General features: G+C 29.2%; 1 protein-coding gene across 5 annotated transcripts in view; it reads right to left on the reverse strand.

Annotated features, from left to right (window-relative positions):
• Positions 1-2,479: 2,479 nt before the first annotated feature.
• Positions 2,480-19,118, reverse strand: part of LOC117175158 (golgin subfamily A member 4-like) — a 67,390-nt gene continuing 50,751 nt past the window's right edge. For all 5 annotated transcript variants that reach the window (XM_033364756.1, XM_033364754.1, XM_033364753.1 and 2 more), the window contains 4 exons: positions 14,733-18,563; positions 14,471-14,650; positions 10,822-11,201; positions 2,480-3,165 (listed from right to left, as the gene is read on the reverse strand). In XM_033364756.1, the coding sequence (XP_033220647.1) occupies positions 3,066-3,165; positions 10,822-11,201; positions 14,471-14,650; positions 14,733-18,563 (4,491 nt within the window). In that variant the 3' untranslated portion in view covers positions 2,480-3,065. The remainder of the gene's footprint in view (positions 3,166-10,821; positions 11,202-14,470; positions 14,651-14,732; positions 18,564-19,118) is intronic.

Raw genomic sequence — 19,118 nt, forward strand, 5'->3', positions numbered from 1 at the left:
GAAAACTGTCCATTTTCGGACTTTATGTCCCATAACACTTTTGATCGAGACATTAAGAACTACAATTTTGCGAAGTTTAATCAAAATCGACCGAAAGCCATTTCATGTACATTTGCTGCGGGGTCCTTTCTTCTTTTTCTCGATTTTTCATTAAAATTTTTATTTTGGTTAAAAATTCCACTATTTGATTTAAAATTTAATTATTTTGTTGAAAATGAAACTATTCCGTTAAAAAAATGATCTTCTTTGGTAAAAAAATTCCACAACTTGGTTAGATGTACTACTTTGTTGAAAATTTACCTTTTCGGTTGATGATTCATCTGTTTGGTGGAAAATTTAACTTTTGCGTTGCAAATTGTTTTTTGGCTTAAGACGATCTGGGGGTACTTGTCTCGAAGCTGGACGGCTCTCAATCGGCAGTTTCTGCTTTATGTTTCTGCATTATGCGCGTTCAAAAATTTCCATTGCCTTCAATTTTGGTCCGATTTTGAATTTTTCTGTTTTAAATTAAAGCACATTAAATTCTAAAGAGCTTGGTGCTCCGAAGTTTTGTCTCCCTGATTTTTTATTAATAATTTTGTCACTTAAATTATGGAGAAACTGAACTTTTATACATAACAATTTCTTACGGTTTAATAACTGATTACAACACTAATTAAATAGTTGATAATACCCATTGTTGTAAACCATTCTTGTAGAAAAATATATAATTGAATTTATCAAAACTTTGAATTTGTTCATCTAATTTGTTTATAAAAATTTGAATTGTTTTATTTGATCAAATATTCATAAATATTTATCATTTTAAGGAATAAGTAAAGCCGTTCTGGCGATTAAAGGAAATTATAAATTTAAAAAATCTCAAATTGGATATATTTTGCCACAAGAATTGTTTATAACAATGGTTATTATAAACTTTTAAATTTTGTCCAAAATTTGTCTTTTTTTGGTAAAAAATTATTTTTTCTTTGGTTGAAAATTATTTCTTTTTAAATGTAAATAAATTTTTTGAACCAAAAATTGATCAAGATTAAATTTTGTTCGTGCATGAACTCCGTTCCGCACTACCATGTAGGTCGAGTTGAAGGCGCCTTTTTTTGTACGTGGTGATCCCCAGTAGGCCTAGTCCACTTGTTAATAAAACATGCATTTTTTTTAATAAAGAAATTAAAAACGTTACTGTGCATTGCAGTCTCCCAAACATTTTAACACGACAACGCGCCTTCAACTCGACCTCCATGGTAGGGCGCAATGGAGTTCATACACTGTTCCATTTAAATGTACTGAGTAACATAATGTAGAAGGCGCCGGTTGAGACTTGAGAGCCATGGCGCTTGGAGATCCAGGCCAGCACTGAACAAAAGAAAAAGGTCACTAAGGGATCAAGCAACATTTTTGCAAAAATGTTGGTTAAACTCTATGGAAAAAATTAATGTATTTATTTAAAAAATTAACTAAATTCGTTTTTTTGTCGAAAATTAATTTTTTCAACTGAAAATGTAGCAATGCAATTTTCTGTTGAAAACTAATATTATTTAGTTGAAAGATTATATTTTTTAATTAAAAATTGCACTATTTTGCAAGAATTATACTATTTAGGGGAGAGTTGCCCTAAGTCGGCACTGTGGGCTAAGCCGGCACCCAGCAAAGGCCATGGACGTAATTTACGCTGACAGTTGTCACTTTAGTTTTAGCTTGACAACGTAAGCGTGGCACCCATTTTTCGTGCAAAGGAATTAGTGTATTGGTTTCTGGGTTCTGTGTGCTTCTGCCTGACAAAATCGATTTTTCATTCGGATTTGTTTCATGCGGGTAATAGCATCAAACGCGTAAATGTACGTAGTGGTTCTGAGTCGGCACCAAAAAGGTGGTCCTGAGTTGGCAATTTCTAACTCAAGAAACCAAAGCCTGATCCCCTTGCGCTTCGACGCGCATTGAGGTCTCAGGACCAGGGGGTTGCCGACTTAGGACCAACATTTTGAGAAATAGAAAAAACCGACTTCTTCACTTTGCGCTATATTCCAACCGCAAAAATCACTGTTTCTTCTCTGTTTTCGACAAAACCCATTGATGTGCTGACATAGGACCACTCTCCCCTCTTAAAAATATTAACTACTTAGAGGAAGAATAACTTTTTTTTTGGGGCAGAAAATTCAACTTTTTTGTGTAAAATCTGCTAATACCATAAGACTAAAAAAAATAAATGTAAACATTTTTTATAGACAACTTCCTTTCTAGTTTTTCAACTTTTTACATTAAATCCTTTATTATTTTTGTATTATTGATTCCAATGCTGATTATCCTGAAATTATTTTCTATAATAAATTTCCTATAATAATGAAAAAAATTATAGGTAAATCCTATCACCTTTTTTCTTAATGGAAGAAATCTCTGCTGCCAATAATTCCAGATTGGTGGCGCCGTTGTCGCTGCACTTAATGGAAGAGAGTTTAATTTAATTAAGAGCTGCGATAATCAAATCATTCTTTAACACTTTATTCACAATATAAAAAACATACATTTCTTGTCAACATGCTTTGGTAAATTTCGGTAAAAGGAAGAGCCACTCGCTAGTGTAGAACAATCGGCACAATAACATCTCTCTAAAAATATCTGAGCACCTATAATCGTCCTCCTCTAGTTTTACAGTATAAAAAACTTACAATTATGTAGCGGTAGATCACAATATTTTACAACGTGCGGTATGGAATAAAATCGATTTGACTAAAAGTAAATGAAGAAACTATCCTAGTGACTTAATTCCCTTGAGTCAAAGATCGGGCAAATTTAAACCAATCACCTTTTTCATCCATTTCATTCGAACTTTCTCGAGATAAACGTTGATCGGAGATAACTGAAATTAAAACTAATTCTAAGACTCATCACTATAAAAAAGTTCCTTATTAAGATTTCTTCGATCTTTTTTATATTTAAAATAAAATTAATTTTAATAATAAGCTTAGGGTTAATAATAAAGTTAAGTTTCGTGATAAAATAATATTAAATAAGATAAAATACGATAAAAATAAAGGAAAATATAAAAGACTGGTAAAGATTCTTCCGATCTAATCAGAGTGATCCACGTCAATATTTTTTTTCAACGTCATATTGTACGTGCTCAGAAAACGATGAAGGTAATTGTCGAATCTGTCATGTTGATCTCCGCTGAAAAGAGAAATACACATTTATTAATTTATTTTTTAATTATAATTTATAATTTAAAGTATTTGAAATATAATCTCCACATGAATGAATCGAATGTGAAACAATTCAATAAATTGAAAACTTAAGATTAAACATTCAGAATTAAGGAATTTTTAAATAACATGTTTAATATTGATAAAAATGTAAGTTTTCAAAATTAGACAATATCTAAATGTCTTTAAAATTGAGAAAATTTTATTTCCAAATACTTAAATACAAAAATAATTAAATTTGAACATTTTCAAATCGAATTTATTACAAATTGGAAAATTTTACATTTAGAGCATTCAAAATTCGACAAATTAAAAAACAAGCAATGAAAATTGTTAACGACTGTTCAATCATTTGTCTAATTAATAAATTGTCAGTTAACATTATTCAATTTTTAACTTTTTTATTCAATTATTAACTATTAATATCACGGCTTTTAATTGTATAATTGTAAACGATTCAATATTTAAACTAGACAGTCTTGAATGATTTCATTAAAATTTTTACAAAATCGTAAAATTGTTCAAATCGAAACTTTTAAGATTTGAATTTCAAATTATTGAATTTTCAAAGATAGAAATTGAGATAATTTATATAATTAATTTCATGCATTTTTAATAAATTTATTAAATCTAGATGAGTTCAAATAATTGTGAGATTTCAAACGACCTGAAATTACTAAATTTTGAAAGTTATGAACTAAAAAAAATTCAACTACTATGGCCCTAATTTAAAAATTATATAATTATTTATGCTTAAATCTGAAAGTATTGAATTTTAAATTCTTCAAAAAATGAAAGTGACTTTCTAGCAAGCTTAAATCAAAATTGTATAAATGTACATTTTCATATTATTAAAGTTCCAAATTAAATATTTTTACACTATCAGTCTTTACAATTTAATAATTAAAAGTGCAAAAAATTTATGATTGAAAGCAGATAGTTTTGAATGCTTTATTTAAAATTTGCAAAATGTTAATATTAAAAATGACTGAATTTGCAAAGATATAATTGAAGAAAATTCCAATAAATAATTCTTTGAATTTTAAATAAAATTGCTTAATCTAGAAGAGTTTAAATAATGGTTGAATTTCAAAGAACTTGAAATTATTAAATTCAGAACCATATGAACCAAAAAAATCAACTATTCAGGCCTTGATTTCTAATTTATATAATTGTATATAATTTAATCTAAAAGTATTGAATTTTAAATTCTTTTAAAGGTCAAAAAGTATCTTCAACCTCATACTATTTCATGTACCAAGTGACATTCAAAGTGACAAAATATTTCAATTTTCAACGGAAATTCGAATTTTTAATTTGAAAAATTGAGTTTCAACATCGTAGTTACATTTTCAAGCGGAGATGAATTTTCAATTAAAATTATGAATCTTTAACCAAAAAAATCATTTTCAATGAAAAAGTTTAACTTTTTACCAAGTACTTGAATTTTTATATATAGAAAGATGAATTCGCAATGAATAATGTAACAGAATTTGTTATTATAATAAAATAAAAAAAATAAAAAAAATATTTGCAGTACTTTCTTCATCTAAAATTTAGAAGAGGGAACTTTCAAATTCTGAAAATTCTGACTTGGAACAGGGATTCTTTTAAATTCCTTTAATCTAAATCCGAATTAAAAAATTGCCGTTCCATGTTAGAAATTCCCTGTTCTAAGTGGAATTATATTTCTTTACGGAAACTCCCTGTCCTAAAATAAAAAACATACTTATTTTGTTTAATTCCCTGTTCCAATTCAGGATAAATCAGGAGTAAACAAATGAAACATGATAAATCCAGTTTTTGAACAAATTAAAAAAAAATATTGTTTTTTATGTTTGAAATATCATAAATTCGATTATCAAATGTAAGCCAGCGAAAAAAATCTTAACAAAACATCGCAGAAGGTTTTTTTTATACTGAAAAATAATAAAAATTCAATAAAAAATTATGATTTAATAAGGGTTAACTGAGATAATCTGAAAAATCTGCGACTGTAGATAAAGTAGAAATCACTTTTCTAAATTGACAAAAAATATTAAAATAATGAAAACTGAAATTTTTCTGCGTTCAGAAGTAAATTCCTGGGTTTTTAATTAAATTCCCGTTTTTTAACAGTCAATAAAGTCCCCGGCCATTCCCCGGCTGTCTTTATTTAGAACAATATTTTTTAGATTTTTTAAAAATATCTCAGTTTTTCCCAAATCTATTCATAAATCAGGGTGGCCATTTTAATCGAAGAAAAAAATTACCGGTCATTTCCCGGTTCGCAAACATTTTTCACAACCAATGAAATTTAAAAAATCAAACTATATTCTAAACATTCTTCCATATAAAGTAATAAGCAATAAACAACCAATTAAAGCATTTAAAGTTAAACACTTGAATTCCAAACTTTTAAACTTGAAGTTTAAAAGTTTTCAAATGCAAATAAACTGCAAAATTTAGAACTTTTATAAATTATAGAACTCAAAGACTCAGATTAAGTTCCAAAAATAAAAATCCACGCTAGCATTTTCAATAGTCTAAATTAAAGAATCATGCAATAAACTTTAAAAAATTTCAAAATTATATTATTTTAAGTAATTTTAAGCAAGACACATTAAAAATTGAAAAAAAAAATTTTTAACTTAACAGTCCTTAAATTAGAAGTTAAATTATTTTTATTTTAAATAGTCTAGGCATCGTTTAAAAGCTTTAAAATTTTATTTCAAAATCTTAAGAAATATAGAAGTAGTTTAAAATTTTTCCAAATTCAAAATCATTTTTGAATTTTTTTCGGAACTTTTAAATATATTTCAAAATAAATTGAATTTTTTCTATAACTTTTAGAAAATCCTGCAAATTAAAAAAAAAATTAAATTTGAATTTATAAATAAAAATAGAACACTTATTATTTGTAAAAATATTAGAGTAATTTTAAGATATATTTAGAAGTTTTAAAACGATTCGAATTAAATTTAGAATTTGAAATAATTTCAAATGCTTACAGCCAAATTTAAAATAAAGTGTAGATTTTTGCAGATTTCAAACAAAAAATTTAGAATTTTTTTAAGAATTGTGAAAGACTTCAAAAGAATACAAAATTTCTTAAGATTCTTAGGAAAATTGAAAATGATTTCTCACATAGTAAAATTCTTATAACAGAAATTTTAAGAAGATTTTGCGAGCACAGGTGACAGAGTAGGAAGGAAAAAGGGAGAAGAGAGAGAAAGAAAATCAAAAGATATGGTACTAAATGGGGAGGGAAAACTTAAGGATAAATTCACAATCTTTCACACTAAATTAAATTTAAATTCAAAAGAATTCAAATTTATTGAACAACAAATTTTTAATAAAAAAATACCAGTTACTTCCGTACAATTGGAATGAATTCAGAGGAATTTAAGGTGAACGAGAAAAATTCGTTGAAATTCATGAAAATTTAAAGTGAACTTAAAAAAAAATCAAATAAATTGAAAAGAAGTTAAGAATATGAAAACACTTAATTGAATTCAGTAAATTTGCAATAAGCTTACAAAAATTCAAGAAAATTCAGTGAAATGCCTAAAAAGCAGATTCAATTAAATAAAAACTTTCAAAAATAGAAAAAATCTACTGAATTAAGTAGAATTGAGAATAAATTAGAAGAATTCTCTTGAATTAAAAAAAATCAAGAGAATTCCAAAGAATTAAAAAAAGTTCAGGGTAAATTAATAAGAATTCAGGGAGAATTCCAAAAAATAATGTCAAATCTCTTCTCCAGTCCATTGAAACCTTAATAATCTCTCATCGACTAATGACTACAAAACAATTCAATTTAAATTCAAAAGAATTCAAATTAATTGGACTTTTTTTTAATCGGAAAAATCCATTTATTTCAGTGACATTTGAATGAATTGAAAGGAATTTAAGGGAATTGACAAGAATTCCATTTTATGCCTAAAGTATCAAACTGAATAAAAAAACAATCCAGTAAATTGAAAACAATTTAAAAATATGAACAAATTAATTGACCTGAATAAGTTTGAAATGTGCTTAGAAAAATTAAACAGAATTTAGAAGAATATGATGACATTCCTAAGAATTTAAGGTGAGTTTTAAAAACTTCGTGAGATGGATTAAACAACAAATTTTTAGAAATCCATGGAATTGAGTGGAATTGAGTTAATTTAGGAGAATTCAAAAGAATTTACAAAAATTCTTGGCTCTACAAAATTCATCATTTCTTGTGAATAAAATCTTCGAAATCCATTACAATTTTATAAAACCACGTAAAATTACATGAAATCTGATCATAATTCTTAAAATCCTGGAAAATGTATTAAGATACCTTGAGTGCTTTTAAAATCCGTTAAAAATCATTTAAATCCATGAAAATCTTATAAACCCCATTAGAGTATTTTAGAATATAATAAAATCTTTTAGCTCCTATAAAACAGTTCCATATCTCTTGAAAATGGGGGGGAATCTTTTACAGCAACCTCAAATATTTTGAATCCTTTGAGATCTCATTAAATTACTGAAATTAATTAAAATTTTCTTTGCCATCTTTTAAAAGAACCGATTATATTTAAAATACTTTAAGATCTTTTTAAATTTTTTAACGCTCTTGAAAATACCAAGGAATTTGAAAAAATACTTTGAACAATTTCAAATCCTTCGATAATTTTATCAATTGATTCTCAGAATCAATTTGATAAAAACTTTTAAAAAATGAAAAAATAAACCACTGAATTAAGTAGAGTTGAGTAAATTTAGAAAGAATCAAGTACATTAAAAAAATTCAAGAGAATTCCAAAAAGTTTAGGATAAATTAATAATTAGAGTCAATTCCAGATCTCATAAAATCTTTTAAACCCTACAAAATATCTCACTTCTCCTGAATTTATATTTCCTGAAAACTTGGAAAATTTTTTAAAATACGTTGAGAGTTTTAAAATCCCTTAAAATCATTGAAATCCTAGGAAATTTTATAAAATAACGTGAAATCTTTTGAAATGTCTTAAAACCTTATATGTCCTGTAAAATCGTTCGATATATTCCGAAATTCTGGAAAATTCTTTATTCTAAAATATTTTAAACACTTTAAAATGACTTCAAATTAACAAAATCAATTAAAAATTCTTTTTAATCTTTTAAAATTCCCTACAATATTTTAAGAAAAAGGTCTTTAAAATTGTAACTGTGTATAGAGTTCTTAAATTCCCGCGAATTTAAGTTGAGTTTATATAACCGAGAATATGACAGAGTTTAGGAGAATTTGAAAGAATGTAAGGGATTTAATAATTTTTTATTTTGAACAATATTTGTATTATTCAGGTTATAACAGCAGTTGAATATAAATTATTTTCTACCTCAGACATATTCAGGAATTACAGTCTTTCATATACAAATTAAAAATTTTCAAATGTATTAATTTATTTCAAACAATAGAAAAAGTTTTTACTACTTTAAAAGGTAACTCTTTAACAAAATACTGCAATTTTCAACAAACTAATTGAATTTTTAACATAATAGTTGAATATTCCACCTGAAAAGACAAATTGCCAACGAAAAAGTGTCATAGTTTATATTTTAATAAAAAAGAATTAAATTTATACAACAAAAGAAAAGAATTTTAAAACCAAAAAGACGAATTTCCAACAAATAAAGATTTTTCACTCAAAAAATAAATAAAAGCTTATCTAAATTATTGAACCTTCAAACCAGAAAACAAATTTTCTTTACAAAAATTCAATTTTCAAACGAAAAATATCACTGTGTAACAAAAAATTAATTTTCCACGAAACTGATGCATTTTTACGCAAAAAATAGAAATTTCAAAATAAAAAAAAAATTCACACAAAAATGCGAATTTTTAACTAAACAATATTAATCTTAAAAAATGAAAGTTATATTTTCTGTTAAAAAATGAATTCGAAACAAAAAAAGAAGTATTTTCCACTAAACAGTTACATTTTCAACCAGACATAAGCCTTCAATAAAGAAAAATTTCACAATGTAGTTTAACTATGACCCAAGTAATTTCATTTTTAATGAAAAAAAATAAATCTCAACAAGATAATTAAACATTTAACCAACGAGATAACTTTTCAACTTAAAATATAAAACTTTAACAAAAAAAGTGATTTCTTAACAAAGCGATTCAACCAAATGTTTTTAAAAAATTAGTTGAATTATCAAGCAAAGAAGAACGGTTTTTAACCAAAAAGTTGCATTTTCATATAAAAAATGAAATTTTTTCTATAACAGATGAAGTTTTAAATCAAAAAGATACATTTTCCAAAAAAAATCGTTGAATTTTCGGTTGAAAAAGATATTAGTCTAGTTTTCACGATCAAACTATGCACTTTTTAACAAGAAATGATTTTCTACTAAAAAAATTGAATTTTCAATCCAAAAAGATGAATTTTCTACCAAAAAGAATGAATTTTAACAAAACTGTCGAATTTTCTAGAAAATAGTTGCATTTTTATCAAAAAATATGTTTATATTATAACAGAAGAATTTTTTTTATTGCAAAAAAATTTGAGTTTTCATCCTAAAAAGATTCCAGTTAACTCAGTAACACCGAAAATTGAATTATTGTAACAAAAAATAACTTTCTACGGAAAAAATTGAATTTTCAATCCAAAAAGACGAATTTTTTAACCAAAAGGATGAATTTTTAACAAAATAGTTCAATTCTCTACCAAACAGTTGCTTTTTTTATAAAAAACAGAAGATCAATTTTGTACTAAAACAGATGAATTCGTAATAAAAAACAATTTTTTTTATAAGTGAAACTTTCATCCAGAAAATATTTCAGTTCATTTTTCAACACCAAAATATAAATTTTAAACAAAAAGTAAATTTTCTACGAAATAGTTAAGTTTTCAAGAAGATAGTGTATTAGCCTAATTTCTAACCAAACAGTTGCATTTTTATCAACAAAATAAATTTAATTTCTGCTAAAACAGGTAAACTTTAAAATAAAAAAGATAAACTTTAAAAAAGAGAGTTGATTTTCAACCGAAAAGTTAACAAAAAATGCAATTTTCTATTAATTAACGTTAATTCTGAGATTCTCATAAATTCTCAGAAAATTTATTTCTCGGTTATATTCTTGGTAAGATTCTCATTCCTACAGAAACTATCTGATTTGCTACTTTTTTTTCAATTCCCGACTATTGGTTGCTTTGATACTTTTACATTTTTTAAGTCAAATCGTTCCATATATTCCGTAATTCTAGAAAACTCTTTATCCTACAATATTTCAAACACTTTAAAATCACTTCAAATTAATAAAATCAATAAAAAAGTCTTTGTAATCTTTAAAAATTCACTAAAATATTTTAAAATAGTGTCGGGGTGGCAACCCTGATTATTTTTTTTCAGTTAATTCTTACAGAAATGATCTGATTTGCTACATTTTTGTTTAATTCCCGACTCTTTGTTGATTTGATATTTTTTAAGTCAGTTCGTACTTTAGAGTCGCACATAATTTGATTTTTGCAGCGCCCATTGGGGCAATGGTCGTGCTGTGTAATCGCCGTTGCGGTTGCCAATGGCATTTTCTGTGCGGTTTTGAGTAACATTTGTGGCCGTGCGGTAGCCAGATAAAACTGGTCCGATTAATAAAAATGATTAAAGAGTTACTAACTTTGTGAGAGGACTGTCTCTCACTGGCGGCGAATGATTGGTATTTATTGGTCGAAGTGGAACGTAGGATTGTTCTGGATCATCAAGAATCGCGTGGGCTCCGACTCTCTTTCCAGTTCGCCATCTCATTATCATCCACTTCATTCTGTGAACGCTAATTATAACCAATGCGACACTTCTGAAATGCGCTTTCGCATTTTTACGACTCGAATTCTTCCTCGTACACGTCCTCTGGGTTTGAGTTAATTGTGCCAGGAACGCCAAGGTATTTTCTTCGGACCGCTGATAGCAGGTCAACACACCGATCAAATATTTCTTCTGGTAAACTAAGGCTTTCCGTCGGCTATCGGTTCTCAGGTACTTTCCGTAGAAGTGTTGCAACTGAAAAAATAGATGAATAAATTATAAGACCGGGAGTAACCGGAAAATTTCATTCTTTAAATTCCCTCATTTTTCCCATTACGATTCATATTCAAGGACTAGAAATTTACTATTGTAACATTTTTGAAATAGAATTTTCAATAAAAGCGATACAAATATTTCAAATTTATTTAATAATGTCAACCAAAAAATATTACTTTACAACAAATATGAATTTTTAATCCAAAGGGATTAATTTCCTGTCCAAATAGAGAAATTTTTAACAAAACAGTTGAATTTTCAACCAAAGAAAATTGACTTTTCAAACCAGATAGATAAATTTTTTACCGAAAAGTTTAATTTTCAACAAAATAATTCAATTTTCAACTAAATAGTTAAATTTTTTAGCAATTAAGTGAATTTTGAATCTACAGACATGAATTCCTAACCAAAAAGACGAATTTTTAACAAAGATGATTAATTTACTATCACGAAAAATGAATTTTCAACAACATACAGGAATTTTCAAACAAATAGCTGAACTTTCAGTGAACAAAAATAATTTTCAACAACAGAAATAACAAATTTAAAAAAAATAGTCCAATTTTCAACCAAAGGTGAACTTTAAGAAACTAAAATTATGAATCTGCAACAAAAAAAAAATAATTTTTAACGAAATAGTTCACTTTTAAACAAAATAGACGAACTTCCTACACAGCAGTTAGATTTGCAACCCGCAAATATTAATCTTCTACCAAAAGGTGAAATTTTAACAAAATAGTTGAATTTTTAAGGAGTAATTAAATTTTTAACAAATTAGTTGAATCCTTAATCAAACAGTTGAACTTTAAATCCGAAGTTGTAATTTCAACAAAATAGTTCAATTTTGTAACTAAATAGTTAAATTTTTAAACAATTAAGTGAATTTTGAGTCTACAGAGATGAATTCCTAACCAAAAAGACGAATTTTTAACGAAGATGATTAATTTACTATCACAAAAAATGAATTTTCAACAACATACAGGAATTTTCAAACAAATAGCTGAACTTTCAGTGAAAAAAAATAATTTTCAACAACAAAAATAACAAATTTTCAAAAAAATAGTCCAATTTTCAACTAGAGATGAATTTTCAACTGAAATTATGAACCTGCAACCAAAAATATTAATTTATAACAAATTAGTTCACTTTTTAACAAAACAGATGAATTTCCTACATAGCGGTTAAATTTCTAATCCGAAAATATCATTCTTTTACAAATAAGGCGAATTTTGAACAAAATAGTTGAATTTTCAACAAATTCTTTCATTTCTTAACCGAACAGTTGAACTTCCAATTCGAAAAGTTGTAATCTCAACAAAACAGTTAAATTTTGCATCCAAAAATTTGAATTTTCAACAAAATAATTCAATTTTCATCTAAATAGTTGAATTTTTGAACAATTAAGTGAATTTTCAATCTACAGAGATAAATTCCTAACCAAAAAAGCGAATTATTAACGAAGATGATTAATTTTCTATCACAAAAATGAATTTGAACAATATAAAGGTATTTTGAAACAAATAGTTGAACTTTCAGTGAACAAAATTAATTTTCAAATAATAAACAATTTTCAAAAAAATAGTCAACAAAATAGTTCAATTTTGCAACTAAAAAGTTTAATTTTCAACCAAATAATTTAATTTTCAACTAAACAGTTGAATTTTCAACCTACAGAGACGAATTCCTAACCAAAAAGACGAATTTTTATCAACATATAAGAATTTTCAGCCAAATAGTTGAACTTTCAGCAAATGAAATTAATGTTCAATAAAAAAAAGAAGAATTTAAAAAAAGTCAAATTTTTAAGAAAACTTGAATTTTTCATATAACTTATGAATCTGCAACCAAAACAATGAACTTTAAACGAAACAGTTCATCTTTTATAACAAAAATAAGCGAATTTTATAAAAAAAACAGTTTTTTTAACCCACAAAATATTAAACTTCTATAAAAAAACGAATTCTCAACAGAACAGTTTTAATTTTCAACCAGAGATGTATTTTCATCTAAAATAATGAATCTCCAATTTAAAAAAATGTATTTTTAAGAAAGCAGTTCAACCTTTAATCCAGCAGTTAAATTTCTAGCCCGCAAATATTAATATTTTACAAAAAGGCGAATTTTCAGCAAAATACTTCAATTTTGCAACCAAAAATTGGAATTTTATAATAACTAATTGATTCAAATCAAGATTTTTCAGTTATGAAAGTAGAAATTTGCGTCCAAATTGATGAACTTTCAAACCAAAAGACGAATTTTCTGTAAACAATTGAATGATTGAAATAGAAATATGAATTATCAACAAAGACAAAAAAGAGTTTTTAACAGAGTAATTAGACTTTTAACGAACGAGAAGGAGATTTAACTAAAATGAGGAATCTTAACTGGAACTGTTGAATTTTTAGTTAAAAAAAGATTAATTTCCATTTTTAAAAAATTTCAAAGAGAAGAATTTAAACGAAACAAAAAAAAAAGAAATTTCAACAAATAATGCAATAGTATATACGTATTTCAAGAGAAAACAACTTTAATTGTAATAAGAAAACACTTGAATTTAACAACAACAAAATAAATTTTCAAACAAAATAGTTGAATTCCCAACCAAACAAGATTAATCTTCAATCAAACAGTTTTATTTTTAACCAAACAAAAAAGAAATCCCAACTAAAATAGATAAATTTTTTAATCAGAAAGAGTTACAAAAAATAGTTGAATTTGAAAAAAATTCAGTTGAATTAAAAAAAAAACAGTTGAATTTTCAACGCCAAAATATGAATTTTAAACAAAAAAGCTTGTTTTTAACCAAAACAGTTGAATGTTCAAGCCAAAAAAAGGAATTTTCAACAAAACTATTGAAGTTTCAACAAAAAGAATATCTTTTTAACAAAGTCATTCACAAAAAATACATTTTTAAATAAAAATATAATCGTCAGGGAGAAGTAACTAAGTGAAAAGAAATAGAAATACATGTCAAATAAATTACTAACCAGAATTCGCTAACTTCTCTCTGGCCTTTTTTTAATTTTTCCAGACCATTCCTTTTCAAAAACCATAATTTTGATCTTGCAACATTTTTATCATAGAATCTTTTATAAACGGAAAGTAAATTTCAAATTAATCTTTAAAAATCTCGAATTAATTATTCTTGACGCTTTTAGAAAATTCCCGACTTTTGCCACTTTTCAAACTTCTTTTTAAACTCCCTGACTTTCAGCAACAAATAAATTCCCTAATTATAAAAAAAATACCTTTTCTTCTGAATTTGCGGTCAAAGCTCCAGTGGAATGTGCAGGTCTCTTATGTACGAATTGGGTTTCTAAACTCCTCGCACGAAGTGCAAAAAGCTCCTTCTCCTCTCTGACTTGACTAAGTTTCGCCGAGAGCACAGCCTTATCATGAGAGTATTTTTCTAAAGTATCATTAAGTTCCTGAAAATAAAAATCGTTAGGCAAAAACTGCATTTGCAGAATTTTCGACAAGAACACGAATTAAATTGAATTAAAATCTTACTTTTATCTTCTCCAAGTATTTCAATGGCACATTCTTCTCAGTAGAGATTCTTTCCTTCCTCAATTCGTCGGAAAGCTCAACTTCTCTCTTCAGACTTCCTTGAATTTCAGCCTGCAAATTGGAAATCACTTCCTTCAACCTTCTCTCCTCATCCTTCGCAGATGCAAGTTGTCGATTGAGCTCAGACTCCTCCTCAGTCAAACTTTCGACATATCTAGCCAACTGTGCCTGCCTTTCCAACGATACTTTCAACTCAGTCCTCGAATGTTCCAAATCCACTTCTAAATCTCGGAGAACATCCTTATTATTCTCCATCTCTCTCCTCAATCTCTTCAATTCTACATTGTCATTACTCTTCTTTTCCTGCCTTTTAGCTTCCGCATCAGTCATCGTCTTAATCTTCTTCTGCAAAAACTCACACTCTTCTTCCTTGGCTCTCAATTCCCCCTTAATTCTGCAAAGATTCGTGCTCAATTGATCTTTATCACACTCTACCAAAGCAAGTTTACTGTTCAAACTCTCCTGCTTCTCAATCGCAATTTCCAATTGTTCTTCACATCTCCTCTTCTCTATTTCCTTGAGCTTCAAATTGTCCCTCAACTCTTCATTATTACGTTGTTCTTTCTCAAATTTCTCTGTCAATTTGAAATACTTCTGATGCTCCTGTTCCAGCATCTCGGAAGGAACCTTTGCATTTCCATCAAAACTCTTCTCCTGTCTGGTAAGCGTACTGAGCTGAATTTCCAAGGCCTGACAATCCTGTCTCACCTGATTCAATTCCTCCCTCAATTTACTCTCAGCTTTTACAGACGATGTCAACTTCTTTCTTAAAGCCGACAAGAGCTCGGCATCTTGTTCTTGCAGAGATTCCATATTCTTCCTCTCTTTTTCAATCCTAGCATTCAAACTTCTAATACCGTTTCTCTGTTTGAAAATTTCTTCATCAAGTCCTGTCACTTTCTTCCTCTCCTCCTCCAACTCAGATTTAATCTGAAGAATTCTGGACTCATATTCAGCAACCTGGGACCTCAGCATCTCCTTCTCAATCTCGAGATCATCCTTTAGTCTATTCAACTCCTCTTTCTCTTTAGAAGTTTGCCTCAACTTCGACTTCAATTCGCTCAACTTCTCAATCAACTTCTCCTGCTTATACCCATCCGGTTTTATATTCAACGAATTACAGGAATGTTTCTCCATCCTTCGAACTCCCTCTTCAGGTTCACTCTCTATAGCATCCATAATTTGTCTGTCAAGCTGAGCCGAAAGATTCAATTCCCTCTGAACCATATCCTCTATCCCCTCATCTTCCTGCATTCCATCTTCTTTCAATCTCTCGAGTTCACTCACCACCTTCTCCAAAGATTCTTTCAAACCCAGATTAATCTTCCTCTCTTCTTTCAACTTCTTCCTCAACTCAACGACATTTCCAGACTCCTTCATCTTATTCTGAATAGTCTCCAAAGCCCTATGCAAACTCTTACTATCATCACTCATTTGTCTGATCACCTTGTCCTTTTCTTTCAGATACTCCTGCAGGTGATGAATTTCCTGATTCTTATTACTATCACTCGGTGATGAATCCGAAAAGCTACTTCTCCTCGCCATATCCTCTAATCTCTTGATAATATCATCCCTGTTATTCAAACCCAGAGTCAGTCTCTGAATTTCACTCTGACAACCTATAATCTCCTCTTTAGTCAAATCATACTTCCTTCTGTAATCATACAACTGTTTATTTTCATTCTCAATCTCCACATTGCGAGTCTGAAGCGTTTCGATGGTAACATCCTTCTGGAAAATAACCTCCGACAAATACTTCACTTCCTGGCATTTCTCCTTTAAAGCTTCATCTGTCTTTTTCAGTCTCGAATTTTCATTCCTCAACTCAATCAGAATCTTCTCATTGACCTGGACTTTGCTCTTGTAATCTTCCAATTCCTCAATCTTCAACTTCATCGCATTCTCCACCTGATCCAGGTCTTTCCGGATCTTATTTTCGGAAACCTGACTCAGTTCGTATTGGCTCTTAAAGAAAAGTTTATCGCGAATCAAGGTTTCAGCGGTATCCTTCAACTCTAGTCGAAGTTCTTCCTGGCTCACTTGAATCGCAATCAATTCCGCCTCTTTTTGCCTCAAACTTTCAGACTTCAAATTCAGCTCTTCTTGGTTCCGTTTCAACTGAGTCTCTAAGACGTGGATCTGCTCTTTCATCAACTCATCCGAGCTCTTTCTACTTTTTGGAGAAATGTTCTGGGATTTTTGAGATTCTAAAAGCTCTCCATTTGGAGACTTTGAATCCGCTTCGCTCTTCTCCAATCCTGTATCGAATTCCCTCGATTCTCTTGGATACGAATTGGACATACTCTGAGACTGTAATCCCAACTCCAATTGTGGCACCTGAATCGATTTATTCCTCTCTATCAAATTTGGACTAAGTTCTAAAGTATCCTTGGAAATTCCGGGCTGAGGAACTCTGAACGAAGAAACATTATGCAGATTTCTCGTGGAATTCGGAACTTCACGAATACCTTCCTGATACTCTTCACATTCCGAATTAATCGACAGAATATCACTGAGAGTTCTTGCGCTGTTCTTCGGCTCTTGCTTCGCCATTTCCTTTAACTGATTCTCATCAAGGTTGAGGGAAAGATACAATTCGAGTTGTTTTTCCTTCTTCTGTAATTGCTCCTTCAGGTGATCTATTTCCTCATTCTTATCAGCGAGCATCGAATCCAGAAGCTGGGGAAGTTCGATCTGTGCACGTTCTTGTTTTCCAAATTTGGATTCAAGAACCTTCTTCTCCTCTTCTGCAATTTCTAGACGATCCTTCAATTTCTGGATGACATCATTTTCTGATTGAACAACATTCGCGATCTCGATTTCCTTTTCCATTAAAATCTGATTAGCCCTCTCGAGCTGTTCTCGTATCTCTTTCAATTCCAAATCCTTATCTGCGATTAAGCGCTCCATCGAATGAAGTTTGGTATTCGTCTCGTGAAGCTGAAGTTCCAAGCGGGAAGTCGCTTGCCTCTGGGCAAAAGGAGCGTCTTGTTTCTGTTGTTCAAGCCTTCCACGCATCGCTTCCATCTGAAACAATTGCTCCGACGCTGTTTGCTGTAAAATTTCCTGCTCGGCTTGTAACTCCTCATTCTGATTTTTCAAGCTAGTCAGCTGGATACTCAAATCCTTGATTCGTTTCAAAGCAACTTCCTCTGCTCTCGCATGCTTCATCAATTTATCTTTCAGCTTCAAAACCTGATCGAGTGGGAGAGTCGGTGGAGCGTTTGGATCATCAGGTGTGGGACAACGAGAAGCTTCTATCTGATCTCTAATGGAAACATCTTCACTAGGTTGGCTAATACTTAAACTAGAGCCGCACACATGCAAGGCTTCGAGTTCTTTGATTCTCTTATCAACGTGATTGTGCATTTCGCGAAGCTCCATTCTTATTTGTTTCAAGGTCGAAGAGTTGGAATTGAAGTGCTCTGAGCTTAGTTTGTGTTTCCTAAGTTCCTCCTGAAGATGACTGATGTGATCATTTAGTTGTACATTCTCGCTTCCAGATTTGATCGACTCTAATTCTTGAGCGAGTTCTTGTTGATTTCGATTCTGGGCTGATATCAATTCTTCCAATTGATCTATTTGCGTTTGGAGGAGTTCTTCACGCTCGACTTTTGTTTGAAGTTGTTGTTCAAGGTCGGTTATGATGTCACGTAGAACCCAAATTTTGTCGACTGCTGCTTTTAGCTCGCTTTCGGTTTCGGATTTTTTGGCTTCCGTGTCCGACATCAAGGATGTCATTTCTCGCATTTGGGACTCGAGTGCCTCCACCTGTTAGTATTTTTATTATTTTCTGGTATTAGAGCCATTTATAAAGTCTTCCCTAATCTAGGTGTACCATCAATATTTACAGTGCATGCATTTGATGAATACAAATTATATCCTTACGAAAAAATATTGGAAATTCTCAAAATGGCCGTTTTCATCACATAACAAAATTCCCGTTTTTTTCCCGGTACGCAAACATTTCTCGGGTTAAATGAAATTAAAGAATTCGAACACTAAAGCTAAAAATATTTTCAATCGAAGCAATATAAACTGAGCAGCAAAGCATTTTAATCAATTTCAAGCTAGAAATATTAAAAATTGAACGACTAAATTTTTTTTTAACCTAAAAACTTCTTTAGTTAAAAGTTAAATTATTTTCATTTTAAATAGTATAAAAATCCTTTAAAAAGTTTCAAAATTTGATTTAAAAATCTTGAAACATCTACATGTTGTTTTACATTTATTCCAATTTTAGATTATTTTTTAAATCTTTACAAAACTTCTAAACATCTTTTGAAATTATTCAAATTCTCTCTTATATTTTTTTACATCCTGCAA

This window comes from Belonocnema kinseyi, chromosome 6 (assembly GCF_010883055.1).
Source record: "Belonocnema kinseyi isolate 2016_QV_RU_SX_M_011 chromosome 6, B_treatae_v1, whole genome shotgun sequence".
NCBI classification, from domain to species: Eukaryota; Metazoa; Arthropoda; class Insecta; order Hymenoptera; family Cynipidae; genus Belonocnema; species Belonocnema kinseyi.